This window comes from Oncorhynchus mykiss, chromosome 12, assembly GCF_013265735.2.
Source record: "Oncorhynchus mykiss isolate Arlee chromosome 12, USDA_OmykA_1.1, whole genome shotgun sequence".
Taxonomy (NCBI): Eukaryota; Metazoa; Chordata; class Actinopteri; order Salmoniformes; family Salmonidae; genus Oncorhynchus; species Oncorhynchus mykiss.
The window spans coordinates 54354760-54373231 of NC_048576.1; the positions used below are offsets into that span (position 1 = coordinate 54354760).

Sequence of the window (18472 nt, forward strand, 5' to 3'; positions counted from 1 at the left end):
TTTGCTGGTGACACTGTAAGTGATTTATTTAGAATTCAAGGCACACTTAACCAGCATGGCTACCACAGCATTCTGCAGCGATACATCATCCCATCTGATTTGCACTTAGTGGGGCTATCATTTGTTTTTCAACAGAGCAATGACCCAACACACCTCCAGGCTGTGTAAGGGCTATATGACCAAGAAGGAGAGTGATAGAGTGCTGCATCAGATGTCCTGACCTCCACAATCACCCGAACTCAACCCAATTGAGATGGTTTGGGATGAGTTGGACCACAGAGTGAAGGAAAAGCAGCCAAGAAGTGCTCAGCATTTGTAGGAACTCCTTCAAAACTGTTGGAAAAGCATTCCAGGTGAAGCTGGTTGAGAGAATTCCAAGAGTGTGCAAAGCTGTCAAGGCAAAGGGTGGCTACTTTGAAGAATCTAAAATATATAATATATTTGGATTTGTTTAACACTTTTTTGGTTACTACATGATTCCATATGTGTTATTTCATAGTTTGTTTTTAATAAAGAAAAACCCTTGAATGAGTAGGTGTGTCAAAACGTTTGACTGGTGCTGTACATGAGCAACAGACAGATTCTGTCTGAATAGAAAAACAAACAGTTATATTAGTAATGATGGGAACGGGATCAGTAGGGGAAACCCAGTCATGAGAGCCTAGTAGATGGATCCCCACCAGGGTGTTTGTGGTGGTGTCAAGCTGCTAATGATGGTGATGACTATTCCTCTCTGAGGAGAGAGTTAATCACCTTATCATATGCTTCGTTGGATTCGATCATTCTCTGTGACAGACAAGATTCTTTGTGTTATGTACACTGGGTGTACCACAGTTATAAGTGGATGCAGTTCCCTATGGCGTAATGTTTCAAACAATGATATAGAAGCCTTTCGGAGAATAAAACGTTGCTCGTTGCATGGTCATTGTTTGTAGAATGTCATTATTCAATACTGCACTCCAATAAATGACACATCTGCCACACACTACACACCTTTAATGACTCAGGAGAGATGCACCCCTGCCACTCTAATGCCTCCAGTAGACAGCCTGCTTGTATAACATCATCAGTAGCTGGCCATATGCTGTGTTTTCAGAGGAGTCCCACGAGGGAGCCGGTCCATCTCCCTTATTGCTAAATTCTCCTGAGAGTGCAGTCTTTTGAGCTTAAAAACAGGATTGTTGGAACGAAATAAACTAAATTGCGTCCACAACAGGACCACAACAACATTTAGTCATTTAAAAAAAAAGGGTTCTTCAAAGAATGCCTTTTTTAATGGATCCTCGAAGAACCTTTTGGGGTACATTTTTTTAACTACACCCCCTCCCCTATTATTATTATTGTTAATAATAATACACTTAACAATAAAAACAATAACAACAATAGCACAATGTTTTAGTTGTCAGTGTTTCTTATGATTTTAGTGGCAAAGCAGAATTATAAAATCCAAATATGAGGTAAACTCCCAGCAGAGACCCAAGTCCAATGGGTATATATCCTCTGGTATGTTGATGTTAAATGTGTTGATGTTCTCTGTATCCATAGCCAGAATGATTTTGCAGTGCATGTGATCGAACAGGTTTCCTGTTATATTCATCAGAGGTGTAGGGAGGGTGAAGTCTGTAAATCCCAAAAATTAGTAATTATACAGATGATTAACAAAACATGCACACGACAGTATTCATACCTTGGTTTCTGTGGTAAAATGTGACTGAAAAAAAATGGTATACCTTGTCCATAATGTAGAGGCCTATGGGATATTCATTGAAGAGGTAAGGGAGGAGGATGGTAAATGTGATCCGCATATTAATACCAATACCAATTGACATACCTTTGTATGCCTCCTCGTCTGTATACCTGCAGACACAAAAGTGAGCAGTTCAGTAGCTACACGCTATACAGCTAGACTTCAACATATTCTTATAGCCTACAGTACATATTCTTACATCTGTGTTGATTGATATCCATTGAATTGTGTCCGTTTTGTGTTTTTAGAAAGATTTGCACAAATATGAAAAGATGGTTTTCTGATGACACCATCTATAAATGTAGATCTTAAATTGGGGAGATCTTTACATATTTCAGTTAAGTGCCTGCACCTGCTGTCCTTTCATATTCATATCAAAATGTTTCAGTTGGGCAGTTAGATTCCTGCAAGAACCCACACCAACTAAGGAGGTTCCTCGATGAACCCCACCTCCTATGGGGTTCATGGAAGAACCTTTTGGGGGCAATTTTCAGTGCCAAGATCCTTAAGGTTCTTTGAAGAACTTTGAGGATCTTAGAAGAACCCTTGTTGAACCCACCATTTTTAGAGTGTACCTTAACCTTATCTGGCAAAGACTACATCAAAACTCAACAGGACAGACAACGTCTTCTCTGTTTCCCCACTCTCTCCACCGGATCTGCGTCGCACCAAACGGCGAGCGTCACAGACACCAGGAATCTTCACTTTTCTGATCTTCCTCGACATTTAAGGCCACCTCCGTTATCACTCCTTTCAACGGTGCCCTGCTCCGGAGAGGAAAGCAAGTCCCATTTATTGTCCCTAATCGAGTGATTCGGAGTGCCCGCTCCCTTTGGGCTGAAGAAACACAATAAATCATCACTCCTAGTTACTTTCACCAACTCAGTAGTCCCCAACCTCTCCTCTACCCAACCTACCACCACATATGGATCAGTAAAAATGCAAGGATCCATTCTCTCCACAAATCTTACTCCCACTGGACCAGAATCATCCTTTACATCCACAAACCGAGGCCGACCTCAGCGGTCCTTACTGCAGGAACTTCATCGACACTCTCGTCAGATTACATCTGAGAGCTACTGGAACACGTATCCCTGTTTTTGCACTTGACGCCAAACTTCCTCGCCACCCTGCTTCCCTCTACACTCAACTTCTTCTCAACAGTTATCACTGCACCTGCCACCACATCTAATTTATCCTCACTCTCGTCACTCTCAATGTCCTCAAGTTCCTCCAAAGGTTCTGTGAAATCATCCCACATTCCCTTATATCCATTTCCACTGTTCTCTCTTCTTTTTCTTGTCCATCATCTTCTCCTTCACCAGACCTTTCAGAAGGCCTGTGTAATCTCCTTCACCAGACCTTTCAGAAGGCCTGTGTAATCTCCTTCACCAGACCTTTCAGAAGGCCTGTGTAATCTCCTTCACCAGACCTTTCAGAAGGCCTGTGTAATCTCCTTCACCAGACCTTTCAGAAGGCCTGTGTGATATCCTTCACCAGACCTTTCAGAAGGCCTGTGTAATCTCCTTCATCAGACCTTTCAGAAGGCCTGTGTAATCTCCTTCACCAGACCTTTCAGAAGGCCTGTGTAATCTCCTTCACCAGACCTTTCAGAAGGCCTGTGTAATCTCCTTCACCAGACCTTTCAGAAGGCCTGTGTAATCTCCTTCACCAGACCTTTCAGAAGGCCTGTGTAATCTCCTTCACCAGACCTTTCAGAAGGCCTGTGTAATATCCTTCACCAGACCTTTCAGAAGGCCTGTGTAATCTCCTTCACCAGACCTTTCAGAAGGCCTGTGTAATCTCCTTCACCAGACCTTTCAGAAGGCCTGTGTAATCTCCTTCACCAGACCTTTCAGAAGGCCTGTGTAATCCCCCACTCCATGTTTCTTCATAATATGCTCCACTGTCTTCCTTATTTATTTTTCTGCCATCTTCTCAAATCGCTCCCATTCTCCAAACACTACTCCCTGTGCAACCCACTATCACCCGTTGTGCTCTAACGACATCTTAATCTAGGTCGGTGGTTCCCAATCGCTTTGGGTTATTGTACCACCAACTGATTTTTTTCTCTGTCCGGAGTACCCCTGAAGTACCACCTTGTGCATTTTATCAGTAGGCCTATGGTCTCATGAGTCTTCTCAAGTACCCCATGTGGATAGGTCAAGTACCCCCAGGGCTCCTAGTACCCCTGGTTGGGAACCACTAGTCCAGGTCTTAATTGTAAGGGGGAAAAATTACAACCCGCAGACACTCGGCCCTCCTTGGAATGAGTTTGACACCCCTGAGTTAAGTGAACTGAATGACTGTTATATGGCCTTGGCAGTCCTGATGCTCTGTGACCCAGTTCATTAGCCTACAGAATGGAGATGTCACCAGAGTTATCCAGGGATTCCCAAGAGCACAGACCCAGACACTTCAAGTGCCCTAATGACCCACATAGCGTGGCTTTTACATGGAGAATATGCTTGAAGTAAAAGCAACACAGGCAAATTATTCTATAAACCCATCATCAACAGTATCATTAAATGTCGCCTCGTCTCAATAAGGAGTGATAACTGATATGGTTATGATAAATAGTCTACATTTATTTATCAGACGCACGTAGGCTATATTCTCTCTTCAAAATGGGCTTTGAAACTTTCCTGCGGATACCAATAGAGACACTCACAGGCATAACAGTCAATTCTCGAGCGACCAACAGAGGCAGCATGCGGCTATCGACAGACAGAGCAGGTGCTCCCCAGCCTCCCCTGAAATAACCCTGATGCTTCGGTCCTCCTCCCTCCGTCAACACCCTCCCTCCCTCGCATCCGACTCCAGCAAAAAAATAACATATTCTCGTGTCCTGCTGGCGACTAGGGGAAGAACAATGTTTTACGAGAGTAGCATCGCGCGTGGAGACCTCTCTTCTCTTCCTGCTACTATAGCCCCGAAGGAAGGATTCCCGTTGATCTAAACCGAGTAAAAGTGATGCCGAAGACTATGGGCTCTGTCTCCAGCGCTCGGTTTCTTTCCGCTCTGTCAGTGCAGTGGGTGTAGACGATGTGGACTTGATAGTGATGCGCAGCCAACAACAACAAAAAATATGAAATGCTTCTCCCGGTACCTTCCTTACCTCTTCAGACCCTCAAGCACCATCCTCTCCTCCAGCTGTCACACGGAAGGTAGGCTACGGACTTGTGATGTTATTGCGCGCGCGCCTATGTGTGTGTGTGTGTGTGTGTGTGTGTGTGCGTGCGTGCGCGCGTGTCTGTGTGTGGGCACTGGGCAGCCAGCAGCAGGTTAGGTCGGGTCGGGAGACATCTCTTTATATAGAGAGAGAGAGGAGTCTGGAGATTGAATGGGACGGAGCAGAACCGCGGACTGGCTTGTCTCACTCATATCACCCTGCTCTCCTCCCGTTTCTCAGGCGAAACAGCCAGTCAGGTTTGAACATTTCAGACCGTGTCGGGAGGACCACTCTGGAGTTGGCTCAACTTGGCTGGGTTTCCTTTGTAGGCCATGTTTGCATAATTCATGACTGCACCTGTCGATGTAAATTGTAGGAACTTTCAAGACAGGACGTACAACCGTGTCCCTCAGCCGAAGCTGAATAGAGTAGACTACTCTGGTGGCAATGATAAACTGCTTGCAACACCGGATGCTGTTCAAAAAGAAACGAGAGAAATGTGTCAGCCTTTCTGTCAGTCCAACCACGGTGGTCAATTGTTTATATTTATTTTACCAGGTAAATTGACTGAGAACACGTTCTCATTTACAGCAACGACCTGGGGAATAGTTAAGGAGGACAAATGAGCCAATTGGAAGCTGGGGATGATTAGGTGGACATGATGGTATGAGGGGTAGATTGGGAATTTAGCCAGGACACCGGGGTTAACACCCCTACTCTTACGATAAGTGCCATGGAATCTTTTAGTGACCACAAAGACTCAAGACCCGTTTAACATCCCATCTTAAAGATAGCACTCTACACAGGGCAATGTGCCCAATCACTGTCCTGCGACATTGGGATCTTTTTTTAGACCAGAGGAAAGAGTGCCTCTTACTGGCCCTCCAACACCACTTCCAGCAGCATATGGTCTCCCATCCAGGGACTGACCCTGCTTAGCTTCAGTGATAAGCCAGCAGTGGGATGCAGGGTGGTATGCTGCTGGCCAAGGACATGTCATCTGACCATGACAACCAAAACAACGTTATGTAAGGCGTCATAAGAGCCCATTAGGTTAAGTTTATGATGAACTTAATGTATTATTATTAAGTTGTTATTATTAAGTTATTACACTTATTGACATTTAACATATAAACAATAACATCCCACTGGGAACAAAATGGCTGAACTCATCAACTCAAACTGTTGTTTTGAGTGCAATTTCACAGGATTATGTCATCATTGTAATCAACTTTCATCATAGACAAACCTTGTATAAGATACAGTATGTTGAATTTGTACCTTTTGAAACGGCATTGGATCTTCAGGTTTAACAAACAATAGCCTGGGCAGCACTTCCTACTGGAGAGTTGATCTACACCTATTTATTTATTAGGTCTCTTGTCCAGGGTTTTGACCAAGCCCTGCTTCACTTTTACATTTGTCACTGAATACCACACATGTGCTATCGTGATAATTATTATTAAGAGATGTCTTAATAACTAAATATATTCACTGTTGTAGCGAAGTCATTCCAAAGGGGAGGTTTAACAATGCAAATGAAATGTAACCATACTTTATAAGTCATATATCATCAATTGTGTTGTTTAGGCCTACATAGCGTTTGCAAAGTCATCCCAGGGTTCAGCAAAACATAGAGAGTACATAAAGGCCTAGGACTTCAAGCTTTGGTTGATTTCAAATGTAATCTTCAAGTTAATCATTAACACTGTATGTTGGATTCACGTCTCCATCTCAACCAAAAATCTCAGTTCAAGAATAGGACTAAATCAAAGTAAACTTTATTTAAAGTTTGATGAGATTAGATTTAGTCCTATTCTTGAACCTTTTGGTTGAGATGGAGACGTGAATCCAACATATCAACTATGAATTTGTAGACAAACTGGATATTGAATTGTGTTTGGTTGTCAACGCAACATTTTAAGGAGATCTTCTGCTTGGATAGTTCCATCTGTGCCACTGACTTAGGCGGGCTTTAATTCCAGCGCCAATATTGCAAATAGCTTATTGAAGGGGTGCTTCAGAATGGCAGATGTGCTGTGGTTGGTAACCATGGCTGGGGGCTGGAGGTAGACTAGTAGTCTTGCAGTTGTTGTTGATCAATTGAGGGGATCTTTTCATGTGACAAAGAAATGTGCTCAGACTCATTATAAACCAGCTCACCACATGTATATCAGGCACCCTACAGGACTATGGGCCATTTGCATTTAATCATTCACCAAATCCTTCAGAATAAGCCTCGTTCAAAGGCTCTCAACAAAGGCTGTCCTGGAAGTATTCTCAGTTTTAATTTCAGAAAGGAGTTTGTTGTGATTTCCATGGGCATATTGTGTAATGGTGTGGGTCTGGCCTGCCTCTCCCAGGGGGCTGACGTGATCACATCTAGCTTTTGTGGAACCAGGTGGTGATATCAGTTGTATAACCCCCCCCCCCCCCCCCCCCCCCCATAGAGAGGAGTGCAGCTGGGTCATTTTGCCCATTTCAGCCTGGCTGGGAGGGAGAAGTGCAGCCCTTGAGAATTACAAGCAACACACATGCACGCACACACACACACACATACACACACACACACACACACACACACACACACACACACACACACACACACACACACACACACACACACACACACACACACACACACACACACACACAGAGAGACACAAATACACACAGACACAATGTACCCCCAGGTCTCCATCAGCAGGCAATGAGAAAAGGAGATCACTCTTGCTAAGCTCCAGTTTGCCACATCACACTGTAACTGGACCCTATAGCTTTGAGGGAGGGAAGATTTCTCTTGTGGCCATCACAGCGCATCTGGGGGACGGGGGTAATGGACACATATACCCCTCTAGGGTCAGTCATCAATAGGGCCTGAATTACTGCCAAGGTGGGAGGAATGATCTCTCTCTCTCTCTCTCTCTCTGCCTCTCTCTGTCTCTCTCTGTCTCTAGGATTGATGTGGTCTGATAAAGGGGGATGGGGTGAATATTTCAGGACCTTTGTCAATTCAGATTGCCTCAGCAGGGTGCCATCTCTCATCCTTGTTTCTAAACCCCATCTGTAGGCCTCCTCTCCCTCTCTGCCTCTCTCTCCCTCACCACCTCTCTTTCCCCCTCTGCCTTTCTGTCTCTCTTTGCCTCATCTCCCTCTATTGACCTCTACCAGTCCCTCTGTTGTCAGCCTGTGTGTTGCGGCCTGCTTCTATGAGCCACGATGAGCCACTCTTCAACCTCTGGCTATTGGGTGACGGTGATATTGGCAGCCCCTCTGCCCCCTGGGTCCAACGGCCCAGTCACCTCAGTTGGACATACTGTAATAGAGGGGTGAACGCCACGTAGGAGAGCTCTGCGTCACAGATTGATCTTTCGATTGGGATTTGGCCGAAGGAGACAGGGACAGGGAGGACTAGTGCCTGGTGTTGACTGTCCCACCGAGATGAGCTGTGTGGGGCAGCATGAGGAGAGACTGCGTGTACATCCCGTATTCCCTAAATAATGCACTATTTTTGAGCAGGGCCCATATGGACTCACCCAGTAGAGGACAAACTGAGCTGTCAGGAGGGATTTGATACACAGTATATGGATGGATGTATGATCGTATATATGGATGATACACAGTATATGGATGTATGATCGTATATATGGTTGATACACAGTATATGGATGTATGATCGTATATATGGTTGATACACAGTATAGTGTATGTATGATCGTATATATGGTTGATACACAGTATACTGTGTGTATGATCGTAAATATGGTTGATACACAGGATGTATGTGCTCTACTGTGTACTGTACTGAATTCTACTCCTCTATTCTAGTCTACAGTACATTACATGACTGTACTGAACTATACTTTTCTTTACTGAACTATACTTCACTTTTCTTTAATATTCTGTACTGTACTTTACTGTGCTCTAAATGACTGTAATGTACTATACTGTACTGAAATATACTCTACTTTTATTTACTGTACTATGCTGGACGTCCTGTGGCGGTCTGTGCTCAGTTGCTGAGGATGTTGGTTACAGTAAATGGAAAGAGAAGGGCTTATGGGTAGGTGTCACTAAGAGCTGTGAGTGGTGGCATTAATGAGAGAGACAGAGAGTTACAACATTTGAAATGTCTTTATTCTTTAGGAACTTGTGTGAGTGTAATATTTACTGTTAACTTTGTTTTATTTGTTTATCCATTTCACTTGATTTGGCATTGTTGCCATTTTAATGCAAGTTTGCTCTAATTCTCCACATTTTGGCATGGGGTGGAGAGAAGGTTTGGCAATTTTATAACTCATTTCATGCAATTCTACTAATTTTGGCATGGTGCAGAGAGGAAAATAAACTTTTCTACAGCTAATTTTCTGCAATTTAAAAAAAAAATCATAGGGGGAGAGACATTTTTGCATTAATATGATATCTGAACGAGACTAAGTAACAAAATCAATGGGGGCCCCCATGGTAATTTGACCATGATAACAAGTTTAGATAGCTGACCGCTAAACTAACTTAGTAATCAATGTTAGCTGACATGAGCTGATTGACTGACTATTACTGTAACGGTATTCGTCGTCGGAAGAAAAGGAATCATCGGACCAAAGAGCAGCGTGGTAAGTGTTCATACTTTTATTTCAACTGAACACTAAATAACAAATATCACAAAGAGATTGAACGAAAACCAAAACAGTCCTGTACGGTGCAGAAACACAAAACAGAAAATAACTGCCCACAAAAACCCTGTGGGAAAAAGCTACCTAAGTAAGGTTCCTGATCAGAGACAACGATAGACAGCTGTCCCTGATTGAGAACCATACCCGGCCAAAACAAAGAAATACAAAAACATAGAAAAAGAAACATAGAATGCCCACCCAAATCACACCCTGACCAAACTAAAAAATAGACATAAAAAGCTCTAAGGTCAGGGCGTGACAATTACTGACTGACAAAAACTGCTGATGCAAATCAAATCAAATCAAATTTATTTATATAGCCCTTCTTACATCAGCTGATATCTCAAAGTGCTGTACAGAAACCCAGCCTAAAACCCCAAACAGCAAGCAATGCAGATTGTAGAAGCACGGTGGCTAGGGAAAACTCCCTAGAGAGGCCAAGACCTAGGAAGAAACCAGAGAGGAACCAGGCTATGAGGGGTGGCCAGTCCTCTTCTGACTGTGCTGGTTGGAGATTATAACAGAACAAGGCCAACATGTTCAAATGTTCATAAATGACCAGCATGGTCAAATAATAATAATCACAGTAGTTGTCGAGGGTGCAACAAGTCATCACATCAGGAGTAAATGTCAGTTGGCTTTTCATAGCCTATCATTAAGAGTATCTCTACCGCTCCTGCTGTCTCTAGAGAGTTGAAAACAGCAGGTAGGACAGGTAGCACGTCCAGTGAACAGGTCAGGGTTCCATAAACGCAGGCAGAACAGCTGAAACTGGAGCAGCAGCATGGCCAGGTGGACAGGGGACAGCAAGGAGTCATCATGCCAGGTAGTCCTGAGGCATGGTCCTAAGGCTCAGGTCCTCCGACACTGTGGCCCCATCCGATGATACCCCCGGACAGGGCCAAACAGGCAGGATATAACTCCACCCACTTTGCCAAAGCACAGCCCCCACACCACTAGAGGGATATCTTCAACCACCAACTTACCATCCTGAGACAAGGCCGAGTATAGCACACAAAGATCTCCGCCATGGCACAACCCAAGGGTGGGGCGCCAACCCAGACAGGAAGATCACGTCAGTGACTCAACCCACTCAAGTGATGCACCCCTCCTAGGGACGGCATGGAAGAGCATCAGTAAGCCAGTGACTCAGCCCCTGTAATATAGTTAGAGGCAGAGAATCCCAGTGGAGAGAGGGGAACCGGCCAGGCAGAGACAGCAAGGGTGGTTCGTTGCTCCATAGCCTTTCCGTTCACCTTCACACTCCTGGGCCAGATAGGTAGGTGCAAGCCCTTGTAATGCTTTGTAGGTTAGCAGTAAAACCTTGAAATCAGCCCTTGCCTTAACAGGAAGCCAGTGTAGGGAGGCTAGCACTGGAGTAATATGATCAATTTTTTTGGTTCTAGTCAGGATTCTAGCAGCCGTATTTAGCACTAACTGAAGTTTATTTAGTGCTTTATCCGGGTAGCCGGAAAGTAGAGCATTGCAGTAGTCTAACCTAGAAGTAACAAAAGCATGGATACATTTTTCTGCATCATTTTTGGACTGAAAGTTTCTGATTTTTACAATGTTACGTAGATGGAAAAAAGCTGTCCTTGAAACAGTCTAGATATGTTCGTCAAAAGAGAGATCAGGGTTCAGAGCAACGCCGAGGTCCTTCACAGTTTTATTTGAGACGACTGTACAACCATCAAGATTAATTCTCAGATTCAACAGAAGATCTCTTTGTTTCTTGGGACCTAGAACAAGCATTTCTGTTTAGTCCGAGTTTAAAAGTAGAAAGTTTACAGCCATCCACTTCCTTATGTCTGAAACACAAGCTTCTAGCGAGGGCAATTTTGGGGCTTCACCATGTTTCATTGAAATGTACAGCTGTGTGTCATCCGCATAGCAGTGAAAGTTAACATTATGTTTTCGAATGACATCCCCAAGAGGTAAAATATATAGTAAAAACAATAGTGGTCCTAAAACGGAACCTTGAGAAACACTGAAATTTACAGTTGATTTGTCAGAGGACAAACCATTCACAGAGACAAACTGATATCTTTCCGACAGATTAGATCTAAACCAGGCCAGAACTTGTCTGTGTAGACCAATTTGGGTTTCCAATCTCTCCAAAAGAATGTGGTGATCGAAAGCAGCACTAAGGTCTTGGAGCACGAGGACAGATGCAGAGCCTCGGTCTGACGCCTTTAATTGGTAATTTACCATCTTCACAAGTGCCGTCTCAGTGCTATGATGGGGTCTAAAACCAGACTGAAGCATTTCGTATACATTGTTTGTCTTCAGGAAGGCAGTGAGTTGCTGCGCGACAGTATTCTAACCTTTTTGAGAGGAATGGAAGATTTTATATAGGCCGATATTTTTTTATATTTTCTGGGTCAAGGTTTGGCTTTTTCAAGAGAGGCTTTATTATTGCCACTTTTAGTGAGTTTGGTACACATCCGGTGGATATAGAGTCGTTTATTATGTTCAACATAGGAGGGCCAAGCACAGGAAGCAGCTCTTTCAGTAGTTTAGTTGGAATAGATTCCAGTATGCAGCTTGAAGGTTTAGAGGCCATGATGAATTTCATCATTGTGTCAAGAGATATAGTACTAAAACACTTGAGTGTCTCTCTTGATCCTAGGTCCTGGCAGAGTTGTGCAGATCCAGGACAACTGAGCTTTGGAGGAATACGCAGATTTATAGAGGAGTCCGTAATTTGCTTTCTAATGATCATCATCTTTTCCTCAAAGAAGTTAATGAATTTATTACTGCTGAAGTGAAAGCCATCCTCTCTTGGGGAATGCTGCTTTTTAGTTAGCTTTGCGACTGTCATGTATTGTCATGTTGTGTCTTTCTGTCCTTTCCTTTCACCCTGTCTCCCTCTGCTGGTCGTACTAGGTTACCGTTTCTGTCCCTCTTTCCCCCAGCTGTTCCTTGTCTTCTCTGACTACCTCATTCACCCCTTTTCCCACCTGTTCCCTTTTTCCCTCTGATTAGGTCCCTATATCTCTCTCTGTTTCTGCTCCTGTCTTTGTCGGATTCTTGTTTGTGTGTCTCATGCCTGAACCAGACTATCATCGTGTTTGCTGCAACCTTGTCCTGTCCTGTCGGAATCTACCTGTCCATCTGAGCCCACGTGTGTTCATCATTAAAGAAACTCTGTTTGTTAATTCGCTTTTGGGTCCTCATTCACGCACCTGACAGAAGAATCCGACCAAGAATGGACCCAGCGACTTCGGATCCTCTCCACTCAGCCGTCGAGATCCAGGGAGCGATGCTAGGCAGACACGAGCAGGAATTGTCTGCTGCTCGACATGCCGTTGAGACCCTGGCCACCCAAGTCTCCAACCTCACAGAACAGGTTCACCATCTCCGCCTCGATCCACCGGCCACTTCCAGGGCTTTCGAATCTCCGGAGCCCAGAATCAATAACCCGCCGTGTTACTCTGGGGAGCCCACTGAATGCCGCTCGTTCCTCACCCAGTGTGATATTGTGTTTTCTCTCCAGCCCAACACTTACGCCAGGAGCACTGCTCGTGTCGCCTACGTCATATCTCTCCTTACTGGACGGGCTCGTGAGTGGGGCACGGCAATCTGGGAGGCAAGGGCTGAGTGTACTAACCAGTATCAGGACTTTAAGGAGGAGATGATACGGGTTTTTGATCGATCTGTTTTTGGGGAGGAGGCTTCCAGGGCCCTGTCTTCCCTATGTCAAGGCAATCGATCCATAACAGACTACTCTATTGAGTTTCGCACTCTTGCTGCCTCCAGTGGCTGGAACGAGCCGGCTTTGCTCGCTCGTCTTCTGGAGGGTCTCCGCGCAGAGGTAAAGGATGAGATTCTCTCCCGGGAGGTTCCTTCCAGCGTGGATTCCTTGATTGAACTCGCTATTCGCATTGAGCGACGGGTTGATCTTCGTCACCGAGCTCGTGGAAAGGAGCTCGCGTTCTCCGTTGCCCCCCTCTCCGCATCACTACCATCTTCCTCTGCCGGCTCGGGAGCTGAGCCTATGCAGCTGGGAGGTATCCGCATCTCGACTAAGGAGAGGGAACGGAGAATCACCAACCGCCTCTGTCTCTATTGCGGTTCTGCTGGTCATTTTGTCACTTCATGTCCAGTAAAAGCCAGAGCTCATCAGTAAGCGGAGGGCTACTGGTGAGCGCTACTACTCCTGTCTCTCCTTCAAGATCCTGCACTACCTTGTCGGTCCATCTACGCTGGACCGGTTCGTCAGCTTCCTGCAGTGCCTTAATAGACTCTGGGGCGGAGGGCTGTTTTATGGACGAGACCTGGGCTCGGGAACATGACATTCCTCTCAGACAGTTAAGGGAGTCCACGGCCTTGTTCGCCCTGGATGGTAGTCCTCTCCCCAGGATTCAGCGTGAGACGCTACCTTTAACCCTCACTGTTTCTGGTAATCATAGCGAAACCATTTCTTTTTTAATTTTTCGTTCACCTTTTACACCTGTTGTTTTGGGCCATCCCTGGCTAGTTTGTCATAATCCTTCCATTAATTGGTCTAGTAATTCTATCCTCTCCTGGAACGTCTCTTGTCATGTGAAATGTTTAATGTCTGCTATCCCTCCTGTTTCCTCTGTCTCTTCTTCACAGGAGGAGCCTGGTGATTTGACAGGGGTGCCGGAGGAATATCACGATCTGCGCACGGTGTTCAGTCGGTCCAGGGCCACCTCTCTTCCTCCACACCGGTCGTATGATTGTAGTATTGATCTCCTTCCGGGAACCACTCCCCCCCGGGGTAGACTATACTCTCTGTCGGCTCCCGAACGTAAGGCTCTCGAGGATTATTTGTCTGTAGCTCTTGACGCCGGTACCATAGTCCCCTCCTCCTCTCCCGCCGGAGCGGGGTTTTTTTTTGTCAAGAAGAAGGACGGGTCTCTGCGCCCCTGCATAGATTATCGAGGGCTGAATGACATAACAGTGAAGAATCGTTATCCGCTTCCTCTTATGTCTTCAGCCTTCGAGATCCTGCAGGGAGCCAGGTTTTTCACTAAGTTGGACCTTCGTAACGCTTACCATCTCGTGCGCATCAGGGAGGGGGACGAGTGGAAGACGGCGTTTAACACTCCGTTAGGGCACTTTGAATACCGGGTTCTTCCTTTCGGCCTCGCTAACGCTCCAGCTGTCTTTCAGGCATTAGTCAATGATGTCCTGAGAGACATGCTGAACATCTTTGTTTTCGTTTACCTTGACGATATCCTGATTTTTTCACCGTCACTCCAGATTCATGTTCAGCACGTTCGACGTGTCCTCCAGCGCCTTTTAGAGAATTGTCTTTTTGTGAAGGCTGAGAAGTGCACTTTTCATGCCTCCTCCGTCACATTTCTCGGTTCTGTTATTTCCGCTGAAGGCATTAAGATGGATCCCGCTAAGGTCCAAGCTGTCATTGATTGGCCCGCCCCTAAGTCACGCGTCGAGCTGCAGCGCTTTCTCGGCTTCGCGAACTTCTATCGTCGTTTCATCCGTAATTTCGGTCAGGTGGCAGCTCCTCTCACAGCCCTTACTTCTGTCAAGACGTGCTTTAAGTGGTCCGTTTCCGCCCAGGGAGCTTTTGATCTCCTCAAGAATCGTTTTACATCCGCTCCAATCCTTGTTACACCTGACGTCTCTAGACAGTTCGTTGTCGAGGTTGACGCGTCAGAGGTGGGCGTGGGAGCCATTCTTTCTCAGCGCTCCCTCTCTGACGACAAGGTCCACCCATGCGCGTATTTTTCTCATCGCCTGTCGCCGTCGGAACGTAACTATGATGTGGGAAACCGCGAACTGCTCGCCATCCGGTTAGCCCTAGGCGAATGGCGACAGTGGTTGGAGGGGGCGACCGTTCCTTTTGTCGTTTGGACTGACCATAGGAACCTTGAGTACATCCGTTCTGCCAAACGACTTAATGCGCGTCAGGCGCGTTGGGCGCTGTTTTTCGCTCGTTTCGAGTTCGTGATTTCTTATCGTCCGGGCTCTAAGAACACCAAGCCTGATGCTTTATCTCGTCTCTTCAGTTCTTCAGTAGCCTCCACTGACCCCGAGGGGATTCTCCCTGAGGGGCGTGTTGTCGGGTTGACTGTCTGGGGAATTGAGAGGCAGGTAAAGCAAGCGCTCACTCACACTCCGTCGCCGCGCGCTTGTCCTAGGAACCTTCTTTTCGTTCCCGTTCCTACTCGTCTGGCCGTTCTTCAGTGGGCTCACTCTGCCAAGTTAGCCGGCCACCCTGGCGTTCGGGGTACGCTTGCTTCCATTCGCCAGCGTTTTTGGTGGCCCACCCGGGAGCATGACACGCGTCGTTTCGTGGCTGCTTGTTCGGTCTGCGCGCAGACTAAGTCCGGTAACTCCCCTCCTGCCGGCCGTCTCAGGCCGCTTCCCATTCCCTCTCGACCGTGGTCTCACATCGCCTTAGATTTTGTCACCGGACTGCCTTCGTCAGCGGGGAAGACTGTTATTCTTACGGTTGTCGATAGGTTCTCTAAGGCGGCTCATTTCATTCCCCTTGCTAAGCTTCCTTCTGCTAAAGAGACGGCACAAATCATCATCGAGAATGTTTTCAGAATTCATGGCCTTCCGTCAGACGTCGTTTCGGACAGAGGTCCGCAATTCACGTCTCAATTTTGGAGGGAGTTTTGCCGTTTGATTGGGGCTTCCGTCAGTCTCTCTTCCGGCTTTCACCCCCAGTCTAACGGTCAAGCAGAACGGGCCAATCAGACTATTGGTCGCATCTTACGCAGTCTTTCTTTTCGCAACCCTGCGTCTTGGTCAGAACAGCTCCCCTGGGCAGAATACGCCCACAACTCGCTTCCTTCGTCTGCGACCGGGCTATCTCCTTTTCAGAGTAGCCTCGGGTACCAGCCTCCGCTGTTCTCATCTCAGTTCGCCGAGTCCAGCGTCCCCTCCGCTCAGGCTTTTGTCCAACGTTGCGAGCGCACCTGGAAGAGGGTCAGGTCTGCACTTTGCCGTTATAGGACGCAGACTGTGAGGGCTGCTAATAAGCGTAGAACTAAGAGTCCTAGATATTGTCGCGGTCAGAGAGTTTGGCTCTCCACTCAGAACCTTCCCCTTAAGACGGCTTCTCGCAAGTTGACCCCGCGGTTCATTGGTCCGTTCCGTATTTCTCGGGTCATTAATCCTGTCGCAGTTCGACTTCTTCTTCCGCGATACCTTCGTCGCGTCCACCCGGTCTTCCATGTCTCCTGTATCAAGCCCGTTCTTCGCGCCCCCGCTCGTCTTCCCCCCCCCCCCCCCCATCCTTGTCGAGGGCGCACCCATCTACAGGGTCCGTAGGATTTTGGACATGCGTCCTCGGGGCCGTGGTCACCAGTACCTCGTAGATTGGGAGGGGTACGGTCCTGAGGAGAGGAGTTGGGTTCCCTCTCGGGACGTGCTGGACCGTGCGCTGATCGAGGATTTCCTCCGTTGCCGCCAGGTTTCCTCCTCGAGTGCGCCAGGAGGCGCTCGGTGAGTGGGGGGGTACTGTCATGTATTGTCATGTTGTGTCTTTCTGTCCTTTCCTTTCACCCTGTCTCCCTCTGCTGGTCGTACTAGGTTACCGTTTCTGTCCCTCTTTCCCCCAGCTGTTCCTTGTCTTCTCTGACTACCTCATTCACCCCTTTTCCCACCTGTTCCCTTTTTCCCTCTGATTAGGTCCCTATATCTCTCTCTGTTTCTGCTCCTGTCTTTGTCGGATTCTTGTTTGTGTGTCTCATGCCTGAACCAGACTATCATCGTGTTTGCTGCAACCTTGTCCTGTCCTGTCGGAATCTACCTGTCCATCTGAGCCCACGTGTGTTCATCATTAAAGAAACTCTGTTTGTTAATTCGCTTTTGGGTCCTCATTCACGCACCTGACAGCGACAGTATCAAAAATACATTTAGGAGTGTTCTTATTTTCCTCAATTCATTTGGAAAAATAGGATGATCGAGCAGCAGTGAGGGCTCTTCGATACTTCACGGTACTGTCTTTCCAAGCTAGTCGGAAGACTTCCAGTTTGGTGTGGCGCCAAACTGGTATTTTCCATATACCAGGGAGCTAGTTTCTTATGACAAATGTTTTTAGTTTTTAGGAGTGCAACTGCGTGGTTAACTGATTTTTGTCCTCTGACTTCTTTGAGTAGACAAAGGGAGTCTGGAAGGGCATCAAGGAATCTGGGTTGTCTGAGAATTTATTGCATGACTTTTGATGCTCCTTGGTTGGGGTCTGAGCAGATTATTTGTTGCGATTGCAAACGTAATAAAATGGTGGTCCGATAGTCCAGGATTATGAGGAAAAACATTAAGATCCACAACATTTATTCCATGGGACAAAACTAGGTCTAGAGTACGACTGGGACAGTGAGTAGGTCCAGAGACATGTTGGACAAAACCCACTGAGTCGAGGATGGCTCCGAAAGCCTTTTGGAGTGAGTCTGTGGACTTTTCCATGTGAATATTAAAATCACCAAAAATTAGAATATTATCTGCTATGACTACAAGGTCCGAGAAGAATTCAGGGAACACAGTGAGGAGCGCTGTATATGGCCCAGGAGGCCTGTAAACAGTAGCTATAAAAAGTGATTGAGTAGGCTGCATAGATTTCATGACGAGAAGCTCAAAAGATGTAAATTGAAATTTGCTATCGTAAATGTTAGCAACACCTCCGACTTTACGGGATGCAGGGGGAATATGGTCACTAGTGAGGCCTCATTTAACACAGTAAATTCATCAGGCTTAAGCCATGTTTCAGTCAGGCCAATCACATCAAGATTATGATCAGTGATTAGTTCATTGACTATAACTGCCTTTAAAGTGAGGGATCTAATATTTTGAGATGTGAGGTATCACAATCTCTTTCAATAATGTCAGGAATGGAGGAGGTCTTTATTCTAGTGAGATTGCTAAGGCGAACACCACCAT

General features: G+C 46.2%; 1 protein-coding gene across 1 annotated transcript in view; it reads left to right on the plus strand.

The window, feature by feature from the left end:
• The first annotated feature begins 4513 nt into the window (after positions 1-4513).
• Positions 4514-18472, plus strand: part of ppp2r2bb (protein phosphatase 2, regulatory subunit B, beta b) — a 101330-nt gene continuing 87371 nt past the window's right edge. Inside the window, exon 1 of the mRNA XM_036937799.1 lies at positions 4514-4914. Within this exon, the coding sequence (XP_036793694.1) occupies positions 4836-4914 (79 nt within the window). The 5' untranslated portion in view covers positions 4514-4835. The remainder of the gene's footprint in view (positions 4915-18472) is intronic.